The sequence below is a fragment of the Vipera ursinii genome (genome assembly GCF_947247035.1).
Source record: "Vipera ursinii genome assembly, chromosome: 15".
Taxonomy (NCBI): Eukaryota; Metazoa; Chordata; class Lepidosauria; order Squamata; family Viperidae; genus Vipera; species Vipera ursinii.
The window spans coordinates 6,924,777-6,945,076 of record NC_139528.1 but is presented as its reverse complement, the minus strand read 5'-3'; the positions used below and the strand labels follow the sequence as shown (position 1 = coordinate 6,945,076).

The following is a 20,300-nucleotide window of genomic DNA, read 5'->3' as shown; positions in this document are numbered from 1 at the left end:
GCACACTAAAAAGCAGAGACGTCACCGTGTCAACAAAAGTGCATATAGTCAAGGCTATGGTCTTCCCAGTTGCAATGTATGGCAGTGAAAGTTGGACCATAAGAAAGGCTGAGCGCCAAAGAATTGAAGCCTTTGAACTCTGGTGCTGGAGAAGACTCCTGCGAGTCCCTTGGACTGCAAGGCAATCAAACTGTTCAGTCCTAGAGGAGATCAACCCTGACTGCTCTTTAGAAGGCCAGATCCTGAAGCTAAAACTCAAATCCTTTGGCCACCTAATGAGGAGGAAGGACTCACTGGAGAAGAGCCTCATGCTGGGAAAGGTGGAGGGCAAGAGAAGAAGGGGACGACAGAGAATGAGGTGGCTGGATGGAGTCACTGAAGCAGTAGGCGTGAGCTTAAATGGACTCCAGAAGATGGTAGAGGACAGGAAAGCCTGGAGGAACATTGTCCATAGGGTCGCAATGGGTCGGACACGACTTCGTAACTAACAACAACAACTAATACTTCACATGATTTTGATTCTATGCCTCTGTTTATACAACCAAGGATTGTATTGGCTTTTGGGGTTGCTGCCGCACACGGCTGGCTCATGTTTAAGCAATCGTCCACTTGGACTCCAAGGTCCCTCTCTCACAGTTACTGTTTTTAGTCCTCACTTAATGACAAGAATTTGCATCACGTATAAGGTAAAGGTAAAGGTTCTCCCGCACACGCGTGCTAGTCGTTTCTGACTCTAGGGGCTGGTGCTCATCTCCGTTTCAAAGCCGAAGAGCCAGCGCTTGTCCGAGGACGTCTCCGTGGTCATGTGGCCGGCATGACTAGACGCCAAAGGCGCACGGAACGCTGTTACCTTCCCACCGGAGTGGTCCCTATTTTTCTACTTGCATTTTTACATGCTTTTGAACTGCTAGGTTGGCAGAAGCTGGGACAAGTAACAGGCGCTCACTCTGCTACGCGGCACTCGGGATTCAACCCGCCAAACTGCCGACCTTCTGATCGACAAGCTCAGCGTCCCAACCCACTGAGCCACCGCGTCCCTTTGGTGGATTGATTAGACAAGCTTTTAACATTCCTAAGCTGAAGAGGTCATTGACAGAAGGATCTTTGGAAACTATCTCTTTGGTAAGGAAAAAGTTCCTGTTCTTCAAACGTTTTAGCCGCCAGCTCCCTAATCATCTTTGTTGCTCTCTTCTGTGCTCGTTCAAGAATCTCAACATCTTTTTTTATATGCGGTTCCAAGTGTGGTCTTATAAAGCAGTATTAAAACTCCATGTGATCTTGATTCTGTCCCTCTGTTAATGCAGCCTATGGTTGCATTAACGTTTTTGGCGGTCGCTGCACGCCGTTGGCTCATATTTAAGTGATTATCCAGTCGAACTCCAAGATCCTTAGAGACTGATCCAAGATCCAAAATATGGATCACACCCTTTCTCCAGCTTATGGTGAATTCCGGCCATCTGCAACACCAAAACGGAATACCCAAAGACTCAAAGAAGAAGACGCCCATAATTTATTTGTAAGATTTTCTTGTTTGGTTTTTTTTTAAAAAAAAATCCCATATCCTAATAACTCAACAAAGGTTTAACAATCTTTTGTAAAAAAATAATAATAATCAGACTAGATGACCTTTGGGTATCCCCCAATATTTATATTCTCTTAGCACTGAAGATATTTTGGGGGGTAAGGAATGTCCCTAAAGAATGGCAGTGCAAAATCTGGCCAGGGTTTCTCAACCGTGGCCACTTGAAGATGTGTGGACTTCAATTCCCAGAATTCCCGAGGGAGCTTTGCTGGCTGGGGAATTCTGGGAGTTGAAATCCACACATTTTTCAAGAGCCACGGTTGAGAAACACTGATCTAGACCATTCCAGCTCTTCTGAAACATGCTTTCAGTTGCATGAATTGCAACAGCCCATCTCAATCTCATTGCCAAATGGCTGGTGAAAGTTACAGGGTAATTTGCACATTTAATCATTACGGGATGAGAAATATTGGACGACTCCAACTCTGGTTTGCGGTTACTACTGGCACCCGTCGATTGAAGAGCCAGTCTTTCCTGATTCCCTTGCAAGAATTGCTTATACCCCAAAATCCTAGGGCAGAAGCTTTTTCTTTTGCCCCACCCCCACCCTTCCCCAACTCGGCTCTTCATCTGAAAGAACGAGGCAGACATTCAGACACCGTGCAAACGGGGGTCCATTTTGCATTCGTAATTCCAGAGGTTGGCAAGAGGCGGGACAGGCCTTGCTTCACAAAGTTGCAGCTTTCCTGCAATGGTTTTGCACAATGGGCGATACCCCAAATCGGAGCTGGCTCCTGGTGAATCGGGAAGTGTTTTTCTCGCCTGCGGGAAAGAGGATGGGAAACACGGTTTTGGCGCCATGGGCTGTGAAATTAAACCTGGAATCAAAAAACGGGTTTGCAATCCCCTCTAATTCCCAAATGCGTTTGGAAGCAACCTGGGAAATTCCATGTCAAGGTGATAATTGAACAGCGAACCAGCTTATGTAATGTGAGATGTATGATGTAAGGATGGGAATGAGTCAGCGGGGTCTGTGTCCCTTTAAGAGCCTTTGTATAAAAGGGAAGGCTCTGCTGCCGTGTTCTCTCTTCCGTTTCCTGCTGTAACTGCTGTATGTTGGATCCTGCTGTATTCACACATGTACGTATATATTGTTCCTGGTGTATGATATTGCAGATAGTGTAATATAAACCACCATTTAATATAGACCACTGTTTACTGTGTTTACTCCTGGTTATCTCATCGCAATAAGACTGTGCACGCTCTGACATTCCACTTTTCAAATGTCCTAATATGACGCTTAATCAAGCCTGCTGTGAGGTCACTGAACTTCTTCAGGATTAATTGATTATAAACTCTGAGGATGTTCTCTGCTTATCCTGTGGAGGTAGTCCTTGATTTACAACCAATTGCTTAGTGACACTTCAGAGTTACAGCGGACCCCCCCTCCCAAAAGTGGACTTATGACCTGGTTTTGAAGTTCTGACATCCAGGATGCCTTGTGGTTATGTGACTACATTTTTGGCACTTAGCAACTGACTAACAGAATGGAGGGGACCTTGGAGGTCTTCTAGTCCAAACCTCTGCTCAAGCAGGAGGCCCTAGCCTAGACCCTTCCAGACAAATGGCTATCCAATCTCCTCTTGAAAACCTCCAGTGATGGAGCACCCGCAACGTCTGGAGGCAAGGAGTTCCACTGGTTAATTATCCTCACGGTTAGGAAGTTTCTCCTTAGTTCTAGATTGCTTCCCTCCTTGGTTAATTTCCAGCCATTGTGTTTTCTCTTCTGTTGCTTTGGAAAATAAATTGACCCCTTCTTCTTTGTGGCAGCCCCTCAAATACTGGAATCCTGCTATCATGTCCCCCCCCCCCGCCCCCAGTCCTTTTCTCTAGACTGGCCAAACCCAATTCCTGCAACCGTTCTTCGTATGTTTTACCCTCCAACCCTTTAACCATCTTAATTGTTCTTCTCTGCGCTCTTTTCAAGGTCTCGACATCTTTTTGTATTATGGTGACCAAACCTGGCCTGCATTCATGGCTGTTTGCAGCACCTTGGAGTCACATAACCATGATTGGTGATATTTTTGCTAGAAACCGGTGTTTATTTCCGGTTTCCAGTAAAACCTAACCCACAGTGTACATTGGAGTTGCTTAACGACCATGGAGTTCGCTTAATAAACTCAAAAAATGAGTTACAGTCATAAGTCAAGGACTACCTCTATGGCCTTCTTTCTGTCTCTCCACTTTTTTGAATAGCCGGGCACTGAATGCAGAAGTAGCTTTGTTAATTCACTTCAAATGCTGTTGGCTACTATAAGGCGGGAGAATTTCTCTCACAGCCTGGACGTTCTGGCCTTCAGCTTTGTATCCCAATTGGTTCTTAAATGAGCTGTGGTGGCACAGTGGTGAGAATGCAGTATTGCAAGCTAACTCTGCCCACTGCCAGCAGTTCGATCCTGACTCAGCCTTCTGTCCTTCCAAGGTCAGTAAAATGAGGACCTGGGTTGTTCGGGGGGGGGGTTAATTCTGTAAACCGCTTAGAGAGGGCTGTAAAGCGCTGTGAAGCGGTAGATAAGTCTAACTTCTTTTCTCTTGCCGTGGTGGTGCAGGGGTCAGGATGAAGTATTCTAAGCTAACTCTGCCCACTGTCAGCAGTTTGATCCTGATCAGTTCAGGGTTGACTCAGCCTTCCGTCCTCCTGAGGTTGCTAAAATGAGGAGCCAGATTGTTGGGGGGCAAACGCTGACTCTGTATAAACCACTTAGAGAGGGCTGTAAAGCAGTATGAAGTGGTATATAAGTCTAAGTGCTATTGCTATTGCTAAATGGCTCTCTGACTGACCTTGCCCCTGGAACTGCCTGCCACTTGAGAAAAAACAGACTTTTTTAAAAAAAAATTGCTGGCAGCGACCGAAATCTTGATTATCGTGAGAGGTGGGGATGTGGAGATCAGATGAAATTGTGAATAATGGTGATCGTAGATGTGCCTTTTAGAAATAGATCTATAAATAAGGTTCTCACACGGAGTTGTCCGGACCTCAGTCTGTCCTCAGGATCCGCAACAGCATGGCGTGGACCTCCTCATCCATGTACCCCTGCATTGGAGAAGAATATCCCCTCGGTAATATAAGTGGCATCACAAGGATTTCCCTTCAAAGCAAATGCCAGAAATAAATCTAATACAGGCAGTCCTGGATGTACGACCATAACTGGAAGCCGTGACGGTGCAGTGGTCAGGGTGAAGAGAGAGAAGAGAGAGAGAGGAGAGAGAGAGAGAAGGAGAAAGAAGGAAAGAGAGAGAAGGAGAGAGAGGTGGGAGAGAGAGGGAGGGAAAGGGAGAGAGGAAGAGAGGGAGGAGAGGAGGAGAGGGGAAAGAAGGAGAGAGAAAAGGAGAGGGAAAGGGGAAAGAGAGAGGGAGAGAGAGGGGGGAGAGAGAAAAAAGAAGAAAAGAGGGAGAGCAGACACGAGAGGGAGGGAGAGAGAAGGAGAGGGGGAGAGAAGGAAGAGAGAGGAGAGGGAAAGAGAGAGAGGGAGAGGGAGGGAGGGAAAGAGAGGGAAAGGAAAGAGAAGGAGAGAGGGGGAGAGAGAAGGGGAGAGAGAGAAGGAGAGAGAGGCAGGAAAGAGAAAGAAAAGAACAAAAAGAGGGAGAGAGCACACGAGAGAGAGAGAGAGAGCGGGAGGGAGAGGGAGGGAGGGAGAGAAGGAGAGGAGAAGGAGAGAGAGGGAGGGAAAGGGAGAGAAGGAAGAGAGAGGAGAGGGAAAGAGAGAGAGAGAGAGAGAGAGGGAGGGAGAGAAGGAGAGGAGAAGGAGAGAGAGAAAAGGAGAGAGGTGGGAAAGAGAAAGAAAAGAACAAAAAGAGGGAGAGAGCACACGAGAGAGAGGGAGGGAGGGAGAGAGGGAAAGAGAGAGAGAGAGAGAGAGAGGGAGGGAGAGAAGGAGAGGAGAAGGAGAGAGAGAAAAGGAGAGAGGTGGGAAAGAGAAAGAAAAGAACAAAAAGAGGGAGAGAGCACACGAGAGAGAGGGAGGGAGGGAGAGAGGGAGAGAGAGAGGAGAGAGAGGTGGGAAAGAGAAAGAAAAGAACAAAAAGAGGGAGTTGAGAGCACATGAGAGACGGGGAGAGAGAGGGAGGAGGAAAGAAGGAGAGAGGGAGAAAGAAAAGGAGAGAGGGAAAGAGAGAAGGAAAGAGAGAGAAGGAGAGAGGTGGGAAAGAAAAAAGAAAAAGGGAGAGAACACACGAGAGAGAGAGAGAGAGAGAGAGAGAGAGAGGGGGGGGGAGTGAGGGGGAGGGAGAGGGAGGGGAGAGGGGGAGAGCTGCTGGATGTTCCCATCTGTCTTACCTGGGCTGCATTGAGCAGGTGGGTCCTGTACACGGCCACGATCTCTTGGTGGTTCTTTTGCGCAACCTGAAATAAATCAAGCGGAGGGCTGAGAAACGGTCCAGGGGTCTCAGCGATCAGCAGCTCAGCAGCCCCATACAGGCAGTCCTCAACGTACGGCATCCTTTCCGCAACCCAGAGCCTCCCCGACCCCAGGCTCTGCATAACGACTGCAATGGGAGAGCTGGAATTGCATGGGTGTCTTGCTTAATGACAGCAACAATTTGGCGATAATTGCGGTTGTCAGTCAAGAACCCAGGAAAGTGTGTGTGTGGGGGGGGGAGAAACAGACCCAGGAAACTACAGAGCAATCAGTCTAACATCAATACCTGGGAAGATCCTAGATTAGAAAAGATCATCCAAAAAAAAATGGAAACCAGATCTGCAAACAACTAGAAACAAACAAAGTCATAACTGAGTCCTTCGGGAGAAGGGCGGTATAGAAATTCAATAAATAAATAAATAACTAGTAGCCAGCCTGGGTTTGTTAAAAAAAAAAAAGATCACGCCAAACCAATCTTATTTATTATTATATTATTTATTATACAATCTTATTTTATTATTTATTTATTATTTATATTATATTATTTATTATACAATCTTATTATGCCTGGGTGGAGCAGTGGGCTGACGCCTCCTTAAGTAACACCAGCTGCCTGCAATTAGTGCAGGTTCGAGTCCCACCAGGCTCAAGGTTGACTCAGCCTTCCATCCTTCCCAGGTAGGTCAAAGGAGGACCCAGATTGTTGGGGGCAATTAAGCTGACTTTGTAATAATGCCGCTTGGGGTGTGTGTGAAAGCCCTAATAAGCAGGCATAGACATAGAATGAAGGCTACTGCTAAGCTTGTAAGCCTCCCTGAGTCTTCGGAGAAGGGCGGGATATAAATGGAATTAAAATAAAATAAATAAATAAATAAATTCTTCAATAAAGTGACTAAACTAATAGACCAGCGAAACGCAGTGGACGTTAAGTATACTTAGACTTCAGTAAGGCATTTGATAAGGTAGACCACAACCTACTCCTCGGTAAGCTAGAAAAAGGTGGATTAGACAACATCGCCACCAGATGGATTTGTAACTGGGAGACAAACCGTACTCAGTGAGTAGTCCTCAATGGCACCACATCCACGGGCAGAGAAGTGAGCAGTGGGGTACCACAAGTCTCCGTCTTAGGCCCAGGACTTCCTGATTTATTTAATTTTTTTTTTGGCTGCAAAAGCCTTGGTTGGGATCGCCGGGATCAACTTGTTGAAATATGCCCAGCGCCAGCCCTAGAATCGGTTTGTGTCTCACGTGCCACGCGCCCAGCTCAAGTCCTACGCGGCTCACCTCGTTCTGCAGGATCAGCCGGGTGCGTTCGCTGCGCAAGTTCAGAATTTCGCTCGAGAGCTTCTCCGTCTCCTTCAGCAGCTTCTTGATCTGAGGGGAAAACCAAACAGACTGTGGGTAGTCCTCGGCTTTCGACTGCCACAGAACCCCCAAATTTTCATTGTTAACCGAGACAGTTGTTAAGTGAGCATTGCCCCATTTAATGACCTTTCGTGCTACAGTCATTAAAGCGAATCACTGCAGTCCTTAAGTTAGTAACATGCTAGTTACGTGAATCCGGCTTCCCCGTTGACTTTGTTTGTCAGCGGGTCACCAAATGTGATCACGTGACCCCCCCAGGCTATTGCAACCGTCATAAATAGGAGTCAGTTGCTGAGTGCCCAACCCGGTCCTGAAGTTGCATTGCTTGCTCCCTGCCCACCCCGCGGTCACGTGATCGCCTTTGGCGTACTTGGCAACATGGCGGCATTTCCAGCTCTTTGCAAATGCCCCGCGTCCTGTGACTGTTTTAACAATATTAATAATAATAATAATAATAATAATAATAATAATAATAATAATAATAAGAAGAAGAAGAAGAAGAAGAAGAAGAAGAAGAAGAAGAAGAAGAAGAAGAAGAAGAAGAAGTTGGAAGGGATCTTGGAGGTCATCTAGTCCAACCCCCTGCTCAGGCAGTAAACCCTAGACCATTTCAGACAAATGGCTGTCCAGTCTCTTCTTAAAAACTTCCAGTGTTGGAGCATTCACCGCTTCTGGAGGCAGGTGGTTCCACTGGTTAATTGTTCTCGCTGTCAGGAAGTTTCTCCTTAGTTCCAGGTTGCTTCTCTCCTTGATGAGTTTCCACCCGTTGCTTCTTGTCTTTGCCTTCAGGCACTTTGGAGAATAGCTTGACCCCCTCTTCTTTGGGGCAGCCCCTGAGATACTGCAACACTGCTATCATGTCACCCCTCGTCCTTCTCTTCATTAAACTACACATACCCAATTCCAGCATCCGTTCCCTGTACGTTTTAGCCTCCAGTCCCCCAATCATCTTTGTTGCTCCTCTGTACCCTTTCTAGAGTCATGACATCTTTTTTACATCGTGGTGACCAAAAACTGGATGCAGTATTCCAGGTGTGGCCTTACCAAGGCCTTGTAAAGTGGTATTAGTACTTCATGTGATCTTGATTCTATCCCTCTGTTAGGTGTCACTCAGCCCCTTACTTTGTGCCCGCGGCAAACCATTGGCTCACATCACAAGAAGTTTTGCTTAGTCACTGCTGCAAAAACAAAAGCCATAAAATTGGGTAACCGACTGGATTTACCACCATCGTGACTTATTCAAGGACTCCCCGTGGGGAGACTGTGGTTCATGCACAAAGGAGTATAAATCCTCCCACTCCCCACCAGCCAGCCGGAGCTGGAGAAGCTTCTTGGAGGAGAAGCAAAAGGTCTTCAGAGGAAGAACAAGGAAGTCTGGTTGCCTCCTGAAAAAGCACCTTTGGGCTAACTATGACCTGGAGGACAGAGAATCTCCGTAGACCTTCATACACAAAGAACCACCGGATTCTTGTGCTGCACACCTGTGTGAATAGGGCCCACTCCTCTGGTGCCCTCAGTGCTCCAGAATCTCGGGGTGACCCATGGCTCCCTCAAAACACTTAAGTAAGTATTTAATGCTAAGTATTAGTACCCCTTTATAAAGCCTTAGGAAGACCACACTTGGAATGCTGCATCCAGTTTTGGTCACCACATTATAAAAAAAAATGTTGAGACTCCGGAAAGAGGGCAGAGAAAAGCAATAACGATGATTAGGGGGGGGCTGGAGGCTAAAACATACAAAGAACGGTTGCTGGAATTGGGTAGGTCTAGTTTCATGAAAAGAAGGACCAGGGGTGACATGATAGCAGTCTTCCAGTATTTGAGGGGCTGTCACAGAGAAGAGGGGGTCAAAGAAGTTTCTCCTTAGTTCCAGGTGGCTTCTCTCTTTGGTCAGTTTATTATTATTATTTATTATTATTTATTCAACTTATATACCACCCTTCTCCCGTAGGACCCAGAGCGGTTTACAAGGCAATTAAAACAACATTACAATACAAAAAGTTAATAACAATTAAAATAGATTAAATTATCCTTGATTAAAAATCTAAAACCCTTATAACTCTGATTTAAAAACCCGATTACAATAAGTTAAAAATTAAAAAAATTCTCAGTCCTGGCCGGAAAGCTCAAAGAGCCAGGTCGGTTTCCAACCGTTGATTCTCGTCCTTCCCTCTGGTGCTTTGGTGCACAACCTGCCCCCCCTCTTCTTAGTGGCAGCCCCTTAGATACTGGATCACTGCTATCATGTCTCCCCTAGTTTTTGAAGCCAACCCCCCGCCCCCAAATTTCACGGGTTGCAAGACATCCCCTAGGCCTGTCAGTTAAAAGGGGTCTGAAATCCTGGGAATGCTGCATCCAGTTTTGGTCACCACATTACAAAAAAAGATGTTGAGACTCTGGAAAAAGTATGAAGAAGAGCAACGGACATGATTAAAGGCCTGGAGACTAAAATATATTTTTAAAAAAATGGTTGCAGGAATGGAGTATTGTCTAGTTTAATGAAAAGAAGGACCAGGATTGACATGATAGCAGAGTTCCAGTATTTGAGGGGCTGCCATAAAGAAGAGGTGTTGGTCACCCTATTCTCCAAAGCGCCCGAAGGCAGGAGAAGAAGCAACGGACGGAAACTCATCAAGGAGAGAAGCAACCTGGAATGAAGGAGAAACTTCCAAACAGTGAGGACCAACAACCAGTGGGACTGCTTGCCTCCAGAAGTTGTGGGCTGCTCCATCACTGGAGGCTTTTAAGAAGAGATTGGACAGCCACCTGTCTGAAATGGTACAGAGTCCCCTGCTTGAGCAGGGGGTTGGACTAGATGATCTCCAAGGTCCCTTCCAACTCTGTGAGTCTGTTAAAAGCTGCCCCCTCGCCCTTCGCTTCTTACCTTGATGTCTCTCTCCTGGCACATCTTGGCGATATCGTCCACCTTCTTATTCAGCTTGTCCACCGTGCCCTCCAACTTCTGGGACTTCCCTCTCAGCTCTTCCACTTCCTCCTCATGCTCCAGAGCTTCGGCCATCAGCTCTTGAGTCTTCTGCTGTTCACGGTCAAGGGCTTCCCTGTGATGGGCAGATGTTCCACTGGCTTCCTCGTATTTCTCCCGGAGGGCCGCCAGCTCCTCCCCTAGGACCTGAGCCCTAGTGGACAGCATGCTGCAGATCTTCTCGTACTTGCTAAGGACCTGCTCCTCCTCCTGGCGCAGATCAGCCATCTGAGCCAGGACTCGATCCAGGAGCTGCATCAGGCCGACCACCTTGATGCCTCCTTGAGATGCAACCAGCCACTTCTTCATCTCCTGCAAGCTTTTCTCCACTTCCACCACCTGCTCCCGGACTCTCCAGCTTTCTCCGATGATCTCGGAGGCCTCCAAGAAGATCTCTTGACTACGTTTGTCCTCGCCAGGGCACCTGGGATCCGGCAGGAGGGTTCGGTCAACTTGCAGGGCATGGTTCTCCTCTTCCATCTCGGACACCAGCTGCAAGGCTTCGTTCTGCTTCCTCACCACATTGTCCAGCTTCCAGTGGAGCTCCTTCAAGATGCAGCTGTCTAGGTTTTCTCCCGCTATACCGCTGGCCTCTTGGGTCACCTTCTTGAGGAAGTTGTTCCTCACAAACATCATCTCCTTCCTCTGCTCCTCCAGCTTCAGGCGCAGCTTCCCCGACTCCTCTTTCTCCAGCGAGAGCTGGTGGGACAAGACCTCCACCGTCCCTTTCAGCTCTTCCACCAGGCGCTCGGTCTTCTCCGCCCGAGGAGAAGCCTCTTTGGGGCCGTGTAACTTCTCAAGTTCTTCCTGAAGCTTCTCCCTTTCTCTGCTCAGCTGGGCCAATTCTTGGACCAGGCCACCGTTGTTCTGCTTGAGGTCCCACACCTCCTTCTCCAGGTCAGAGCTTCTCCGGCACGGACGGGCCTTGTTTTCCACCACCTCAGACTTCGGCCTGAGTTTCACCTGTCCCACAAGACCGTTATGGAGCTGGGTCTTTTCTACCCCGCCTTTCTGCAGCTCCTCGGGGGTCTCCGAGTGGCCCGGCTCGTGCCCACAGCCGTTCTTCTCTTCTTCAGGAAGGCCGTTGCCGTTGACCAAGGCTTTGGAAGGAGACTCCAAAATGGCTTCCTGTAAAGGCCGGGCTTTATCCAGGAGAGCAGTACAAGCCAGCTCCAGCTTGGCCAGAGCCCCTTCCAGGCCGGCAACCACCTTCTTCCAGGCCGAGATGCATTTTTTTACCGCACCGGATGGCACCGCTTGGAATTGCAGCCTGCTGCGGACGGCCTCCTCGGCTTCCTTCTTCAGGTCCTCGTTTTCGGCCAGCGTGGCCGCCATCTCCTCCCGGGCCCGGGCCTGGGTCTCCTCCATCTCCTTCATGCACTGGGCCACCTTCGCCTGGACAAGGCTGCTCTCGGCGGGCCCAGCCAGATGTTTTCCCAGGAGCCCCCGCAGCTTTCGGTTCTCGTCGCCCAACTGCAGCGCCCGAGCCTCCATCTCCTTGAGGGCCGCGCTCTGCGACTTCTTCTTGGCTTCGAAGACTCCGATGACGGCCCTCATGTTCTCCATGTGCCCTTCCATCTCCTCCACCCGCCTGGCCGCGCTGGCCTTCTCCTCCAGGGCTGCCTGCAGCTCGCTTTGCAGGCGCTTCAGCTCCTCCGCCTCCTCCTCGCCAGGCCACTGGACCTTCCCGGGCTGGAGCCTGGTGGGACTGGCCATCGCCTCTGGCGCCGAAGCTTTGGGCAGCTCCTTCTCTGCTTCCTGCTGCTTCTTCCTCTCCTTCAGCTCTCGCACTTGCTGGGCCAACAGATCCAGGCAGTGGTCATCCACCGTGTGGTCGAGGCTGTGGCGCTGACTCAGCTGCCGCCAGTCTCGCTCCCGGCCTTCCCCATCCGGCAGGATCTGGCTGATCTCGTGCACTTGGTCCCAGACCTTCTCCTTTAAGGCCTGGCTCCCCACGAAGAGGGCCTGGCACTCTTTCGTCTTTTGGTCCAGCTGCAGCTCCAGCTGGATCACTTTCATCTTTTCCTCCCGGAACCGGCTCCGCCATTCCCGTAACTCGGGGCCTTCCTCCGCCTCTTCTTCGTCGTCGCTCTGGTCCCCCGCCTCGCTCTGGAAGGCCAGGCTGCTCACGTCGGTCTCTTTCCCGCTCTCCGAGGGCACCTGCGTGAAAAGGGACAGAGATCACCCAGGGAGTCCTCGAATTGCCAACGTTCCTTTAGCGACCATTCAAAGTTACATCACCGTGAGGTGGAGAGGGAATGACTTAGGACCGGTCCTCACACTTATGACCCTTGTAGCATCCCCGTGGCTACCGCATAGAAAGTTTGGGTCCCAGCCAACAGGCGTGGATTTATAAGGCTTGCAATATCCTGGAGGGGTCACCTGCTCCTCATGTGCAGGGATTCACTTAACGACCACCTGATTCATTTAACAACTGCTTAACAACCACAGGGGGTCCTCAACTTGCAGCCATTGGTTTAGCCCTGGTTCAAAGTTGCAACGCTGCTAAAAAAATAAAAAAGGGACTGAAGTCTGGTTCTCACACTTATGACCATGGCAGCATCCTCATGGTCACAAGATCAAAATGTGAGCGCTTGGCATCTATTTACAACGCTTATATTATCGTGTGATCCCCATTTACGAATTTCTCAGCCAGCTTCTGGCAAGCAAAATCAAAGGAGGAAGCAGGATTCTCTTAACAACCGCCTGATTCGCTTAACAACCACCAGATTCACTTAACAACCGCAGTGATTTGCTTAACTACAGGAAGTCCCCGGCTTACGACAGTTCAAAGTTACAGCAGCACTGGAAAAAAAGTTACCTGTTGCTGTTTGTCACAATTATGACCATGGCCAGATCCAAAAAAATTGGACTGTTGGCAACTGGCTCGCATTTATGGCAGTCGCAGCGTCCTGGGTTACGTGATCCCCTTTTTATTTATTTTATTTTATTTATTTTAATTCCATTTATATCCCGCCCTTCTCTGAAGACTCAGGGCGGCTTACAAGCTTAGCAGTAGCCTTCATTCTATGTATATGCCTGCTTATTAGGGCTTTCACACACACCCCAAGCGGCATTATTACAAAGTCAGCTTAATTGCCCCCAACAATCTGGGTCCTCATTTTACCTACCTGGGAAGGATGGAAGGCTGAGTCAACCTTGAGCCTGGTGGGACTCGAACCTGCACTAATTGCAGGCAGCTGGTGTTACTTTTGCGACCTCCTGACAAGCAAAGTCAAGAGGGAAGCCAGATTCGCTTAACAACCGTGATAGTAACTTAACAACTGCAGTGATTCGCTTAAAAACGGTGGCAGGAAAATGGGGCAAAACTAACTTAGCAGCTGTCTTGCATAACAACAGAATCTTTTTTTGGGCTCAATTGTGGTCGTAAGTTGAGGATTACCTGTATGGTGATGCAAAGCCAGGAGGAGTTTCCGAATGTTCAGGACTCAACTCTGAGCTCCTGCCAAGATTTTTAAAATGCCTCCCAACATCGAAAGTGGCGAAGAGTGATGGAAAACTGGCCCTCCATGCAGCTAGTCCTCAGCGTATGACAATTGAGCTCGAAATTTATGTGGCGAAGTGAGACATTTGTTAAGTGAGTTTTGCCCCATTTTACAACTTGTATTGCCATATTTGTTAAGTGAATCATTGCGGTTAAGTTAGTAACCTGGTTGTTAAGTTTGAGTTTGCTTGTCAGAAGGTCGTGAAAGGGGAATCACGTGACAACACCCCCCCAGGGGACGCTGCAACCGTCATAAATGTGAGTCAGTTGCCAAGCATCCGAATGTAAATCACGTGACCCTGGGGGAAATGCTACAACGGTCATAAGTGTGAAAAGTGGTCATGACTCACTTTTGTTCAGTGCCGCTGTAACGTCGAACCGTCGCCAAGTGAACTGTCGTAAGTTGAGGACTACCTGTACAGATCTGAAACTAATCCTGAGATCAGGGAAGCTTTTCTGCTAATCTGACCACATGCAAGTCAAGAGGACGTGAAAATTTCAGCCAGGAAAAAGAGAAAAACTGACTCTTTGGGAGGAAATCTAGATAGTCCTCAGTTTATGGCCACAAGGGAGCCTCTGTCCATCCGAGTCTTAATTCGTGACAGTCCTAATTCAGGTCACCCAGGTGACTAACCCAATTTTGCCACCTTTTTTTTGCAGCGGTCCCTGAGGGAATGCTTGCTTGTTAAGGGACCCAATGAGCTTGCTTGCCTGAAAACTGGAAGTAAAATGCCAGATTCCCACAAAACTGTTGTAAAATGTGGTCCGGTCACGTGACCCTGGGACGCTGCGGCGGCCGTAAGTTGAGGACTGCCTGTATAAGGACGGTGAAGAGTTTGGAAGTCACTGCTGCATTGTACAAGTGAGTAAAACAAAAGACAGAAACTCCCCCGAATTGCTAGTGTTAAAGAGCTTTTTTTTTAAAAAAACAACAACCACACACTTTTAACTGAAACCGTTAATGGCTGCTCTTACCTGGGAACCCGTTTCTGACGAATCAAATATCCCCAGTTCTGTGGAAGGAGAAAGGCCAAAGGTGAACGGGCAGAAGGTGTTTCTGAAGGACCTCAGGGTCTTTTACAGGGCTGGGGGGGGCTTCTCTGCCGGGTTTGCTGGGGACCCCTTTGCTGCTTTTGCGAACTTCACAAGGGCTCCGTCCGCTGGTGGAAAATCACCCAGTGTTTCATCTCTCTCTCTCTCTCTCTCTCTCATCTCTCTGTCTCTAAAACATTTATCCATCTATGTCCATCCATCTGTCTATATCTATCTATCTATCTATCTATCCATCCATCCATCCATCTATCCATCCATCCATCCATCTATCTATCTATCCACCCATCCATCCATCCATCCATCCACCTATCCATCTCTATCTATCATCTCTCTCTATCTATCCATCCATCCATCTATCCATCCATCCATCTATCCATCCATCCGTCCATCCATCCATCCATCCACCTATCCATCTCTATCATCTCTCTATCTCTCTATCTCTCTATCTATCTATCTATCCATCCATCCATCCATCCATCTATCCATCTCTATCTATCATCTCTCTATCTCTCTCTATATCCATTCTATCTCTATCTCTCTATTTATCCACCATCCATCTATCCATCTATGCATCCATCCATCTCTATCATCTCTCTATATATCCATCTCTCTATCTATCTCTCTATCTATCCATCCATCCATCTATCCATCTATGCATCCATCCATCTCTATCCATCTCGATCATCTCTCTATCTATATATCCATCTCTCTCTATCTATCCATCCATCCATCCATCTATCCATCTCTATCTATCTTCTATCTCTCTAAACTCTCTCTCTCTCTCTCCCTATCTATCTATCATCTATCATCTAGGGGGAGTCGGAAGTCAACACCTGTTTTTCCATTCCCCACTTCTCTTTTTCCCTTTCCCTTACCTTTGTTCCCTATTATTTGATTTTGCATTTTTGCATTTTATATTCTAAGTGAATAAAAAAAAAATTACTGAGGGGAAAAAAACAAGACGTTTCACACATACCCATTAACACAGCTTTGCTACCACGAAGCAGCGATTTCTCCACCCGGGTCCCCATATACCTCGTCTTTTCCACTTCTTCAAGGCAGTCCGGACCTGTCTCCGGAGAATCCGGTTCTTGCTCCGCGTGGCGTAGTGCAAGGCATCGTGGCCCATCTGGTCCATCAAAGCCACGTTGGCTCCGTTCTGCAGAAGCAAGTCAGCTGCCTCCACACCCCCAGTTTCGCAGGCCAGGATGAGAGCCGTCCTGGGCAAAATGGATAGAGACTGTGTGTTTGTGTGAATGCTTTTGCCACGTGAGTGCCAAAAAGCAGCAACCTCCCCAAGAAGTCCTGAAAAGTTGTTGTTGTTGTTGTTGTTATTGTTATTATTATAAAGTTGGAAGGGACCTTGGAGGTCATCAAGTCCAACCCCCTGCTCAGGCAGGCATACCTATACCATTTCAGACAAATGGCTGTCCAGTCTCTTCTTAAAAATCTCCAGTGATGGAGCGTCCACAACTTCTGGAGGCAAGGAGTTCCACTGGTTAGTTGTTCTAACTGTCAGGAAGTTTCTCCTTAATTCCAGGTTGCTTCTCTCCTTGATTAGTTTCCATCCGTGGCTTCTTGCCCTGCCTTCCGATGCAGTATATTTAACAGTATAACACAGTTGGAAGGGACCCTGGAGGTCTTCTAGTCCAACCCCTTGTTCAAGCAGGAAGACCTTATACAGGTTACAACCATAATTGAGCCCAAAATTTATGCTGCTAAGTGAGAAATTTTGTAAGTGACTTTATGCCCCGGATTCACAATGTGGCGAGCCAAGTCGCAAAATGGGAGAAAACTCCCTTCGCGCATTTCTCACTTAGCAACTTCAATTTGGGGGCCGTAAAAAATGGGGGGCAAAAAGTCAACGTCTGGCTTAGCCGCAGAAAATTTTGAGCTCCGTTGTGATCGTACGTCGAGGACTGCCTGCGATCACCAGTCTACCCTGGACTGGACGGATACCAATTGCACCCCAATAATATAAAGTACTTGCTTGTGTTGTAATAATAAAGTGTATTTTTTTAAAGGGGGGGGAAGGAACTCTCCTCCACTTGCCACAGAGATGAATTTGGACCTCAGGGAGTAGCTGCTGCAATTCTTCCCACGCCTGGCCCCACCTCTGGATTTGAGGGACTCCTCGTTCTCTGGGCTAATAAACCTTTTCCCTGTGCCGATTCCAGGCTGCTGAATTCTGTGGCCTGCCTCGCAGGGTGGGTGTTTGCAAACGAGAGACTCACTTGCCATCCTTATCCGGCAGGTCGACCTTGGCCCCCCTCTGGAGCAGCTGAGAGCAGATGGCCGTCTGGTTCCCTTGCGCCGCGATCATCAGGGGGGTCCGCTCATTCTGGAGCCAATAGGAGACACCAAAAGACTCAATTGTGATCTGATACAGCCTTCCCCAAACTGGAGGGTGGAATTGTTTTGTTTTTCAATTTTCCAATGGAGTTTTACTTCCCAGTAATAAAACAGTATTATTTACTACTCAGAGTACCTTCCAATAATCAAAAAGAGTCCTGAACAACTAAGTTAGTAAATTACCTTACCTTATCCGTGACATCAAGGAAAGCTTCCTGGTCACAGAGAAGCAACACGCTGGAGGCACAGCCGGATAAAGCTGTTGGTGGAATTAAAACGGTGTTTAAATGTTGAAAATGTCAGCTTTCTACAACGTGGCCATAACAGCAAATGCAATTTTCAGAACCAAATTTAAGAGACCACGGTAAAAAAAAAAAAAGTATTGTAGGAAATATTACTAATCTCTGCTAAAATCATCATAGATAAGACCCTAAATTTCTTTTCTTTTCTTTGAAAAATAAAGAAGGAATGTATCACTAGCAAACACTCTAAGCATTGCTAAGCATATTGATTTGTGCTTCTTAGATTGTAAGCCGCCCTGAGTCTTCGGAGAAGGATATAAATGGGATTTTTAAAAAAACAACACTCACTTAACTCAAAAATCAGTCTCCGTGCGAAGTGTAGGACTGATCGCACTAGGAAAATTGCTGTCCTCCTTAATTTCTTCATTCGTGGGATTTTACATGAGATGGGCGTTAATGAACCTTATTTATTAAATTTATATGCCACTCATCTAGCTGGTATTCCATTTGTAACCCTTCCGTCCTGTTCTTTCCATCTTTCTTTTCAATTCGCTCTCCCAGCCCAATTTTAATTTATTTAGCATATGGCATCTACAGAGGCCATGCAGCCACTGTCAGTGCTTTTTTTGTAAAAGAAAAAGGTGCCAGAACTCACACATGTCATACAACCTGCCTTGCCTACCCTACAAGGTTCCATTCAAAAAAGGTGCGGGAACTCCGTTCTGAGCGTTCTATGAGAAAAAATGCCCTGGCCACTGTTATACAAATGTATTTAAATAAAGCAATATACATTGCACATAGATATATTGTACTTAAGTACTTATGCCATATAAATTGTAAGATACAAGCAACAAAATACATATACTTTCTTGTGTGTCCGACCACACTTATATATTTCTTTATAGATAGAAAGAACAGGAGGGAAGGGTTACAAATGCAACACAAGCTAAATGAGTGGCATATAAATTTAATAAATAAAGTACATGTGTTTGTGTTTGTTTGTGTGTGTCTGTGTGTCTGTATGTATATATACATATATTTTGCATAAATTTTTGGCCCGTATTTCGGCCGGCAAGGTGTTCAAAAACACTCAAGATATACATACATACATACATACATACATACATACATACACACACAAACATACATATACACACACACACACACGTGTGTGTGTATGGTTTTACCTTTATTTTAATATTTTATCTCTGATATTGTATTGTCCATCATCTATCTATCTAAAATATTAAACTAAGATAAAACCATAACATGATACGGAGCCATAGAATTACAATTATTTCTCCTTGCACAATAAGTTCACAAGAAAAACTCAGAACAGCTACACAGGTTTGGTACAAAACCTTCCGCTACCATTTTTTAATATCAGAAGCAGAGCAACTGAATAATTAGTCTCCCAGGTTTAATTAATTTAATGTATGTGGTTTATGATTAAATGTAAATCAAATGCAGAATTTGTCCAGGCCTTCATTTTCTCACCGTTCTCTTAACGTTTGTGTCTCCCCAGACATGCCAGTAAGAATCTGGAAAAAAGTTTTGCAGCCCTGAGCTAAAGTCACAATGCGGTTTGCTTGTTTAGCAAGGTGTGTCAGCTCAGCCAGGGTGGTTCGTGACTACAGCTTTAAAAGAAACTGGAGTTAAATAAACCATGGCTTAGTGCAATGTGGGAAACCATGAGTGGTGTTAAAAAAAAACTGGCTGAGCTCCACAAGTTGAAGGTGTGTGTGTGTGGGAAATGCAGCAATGAAAAACAAAAAACAACCACTGTAAATAAATAGTTCTAAAACACGGCAAATGGTTCCACTGCAAGAATTCTCCCGATTCTGCTAACAGGCGATTAAAGGCGCACAAGTGATGTAATTTAACATCTGCATTTGCTTAAAACCAAGCGTGAAATTATAGCGAGGCAATTAAGTGGATTGATGAGGGAAGCTCAAAGCTGCATCAGTAATTTATTTTTTATTTTTTGCTCTCTTTGCAAATTCTCCGGGAGGCCTTTGCCAACATGTCTGCAAAGCAATTGGTGCTCACCTGTTTGAAAAGGTAAGCAAAGCTCGGCTTACCTGCTAGCTGTGCTAGGGAAGATGTGAATGCAGACAACCTGACCAGCCTCCTTCAGCAGGAGATGCAAGCCTCACACACACCCTCGAAAGTTACTAGGGCCTGTTCCAGCCTGTCCTGATACTACTTTGAAAAATCCATCCATTTTCTTGACTGCTTTTATAGCAGATGTTATGGGCCAATCAGAACTCTAGCATACTATCAATGTATTTGCAGGATACGACACTAGTCTCCCTGGAGGGTCACGGTTGGAGGAAAGGGGGGGGGCACTTGCATAAAAGCGAAGTAACATAGCCCCGGAGTTCCCCACCACACAACTTGATGTGGTGAAACTGACTAGATCATGTTCCCTGATAAAATACAATGATGAAATTGGTGAGAGAACCATGCAGTCTCAACGGAAGTTACTCAGAGGCTGCAAGCCGAAGGAATCTGAGCAGAGAGCAGAGCCTGGATGACACTGGAAGCAAAGAAGGATCGAAGTTGGTTAAGGCTTGAATGGGATGGGAGACCACCCGGGAATCCCAAAGCTGGAGGTTCATTGGGGAATTCAAATAACACCCCCGAAGAATAACAGAATAACACAGTTGGAAGGGACCTTGGAGGTCTTCTAGTCCAACCCCCTGCTCAAGCAGCAGACCCTATACCAGAGTGGCTGTCCAGTCTCTTCTTAAAAGCCTCCAGGGATGGAGCACCCGCAACGTCTGGTGGCAAGCTGTTCCACTGGTTAATTGTTCTCACTGTTAGGACATTTCTCCTTAAATTTAGGTTGCTTCTC

At 46.9% G+C, this 20,300-nt stretch overlaps 1 protein-coding gene across 1 annotated transcript in view; it reads right to left on the bottom strand.

Annotated features, from left to right (window-relative positions):
* Nucleotides 1-1,502: 1,502 nt before the first annotated feature.
* Nucleotides 1,503-20,300, bottom strand: part of ANKRD35 (ankyrin repeat domain 35) — a gene marked incomplete at its 5' end in the record, with an annotated part of 42,688 nt that continues 23,890 nt past the window's right edge. The window contains 9 exons of the mRNA XM_083374813.1: nucleotides 1,503-2,344; nucleotides 4,543-4,616; nucleotides 5,859-5,924; nucleotides 7,228-7,317; nucleotides 10,193-12,451; nucleotides 14,772-14,809; nucleotides 15,885-16,069; nucleotides 17,084-17,190; nucleotides 17,390-17,460. Coding sequence (XP_083230939.1) covers nucleotides 4,560-4,616; nucleotides 5,859-5,924; nucleotides 7,228-7,317; nucleotides 10,193-12,451; nucleotides 14,772-14,809; nucleotides 15,885-16,069; nucleotides 17,084-17,190; nucleotides 17,390-17,460 — 2,873 coding nt within the window. The 3' untranslated portion in view covers nucleotides 1,503-2,344; nucleotides 4,543-4,559. The remainder of the gene's footprint in view (nucleotides 2,345-4,542; nucleotides 4,617-5,858; nucleotides 5,925-7,227; nucleotides 7,318-10,192; nucleotides 12,452-14,771; nucleotides 14,810-15,884; nucleotides 16,070-17,083; nucleotides 17,191-17,389; nucleotides 17,461-20,300) is intronic.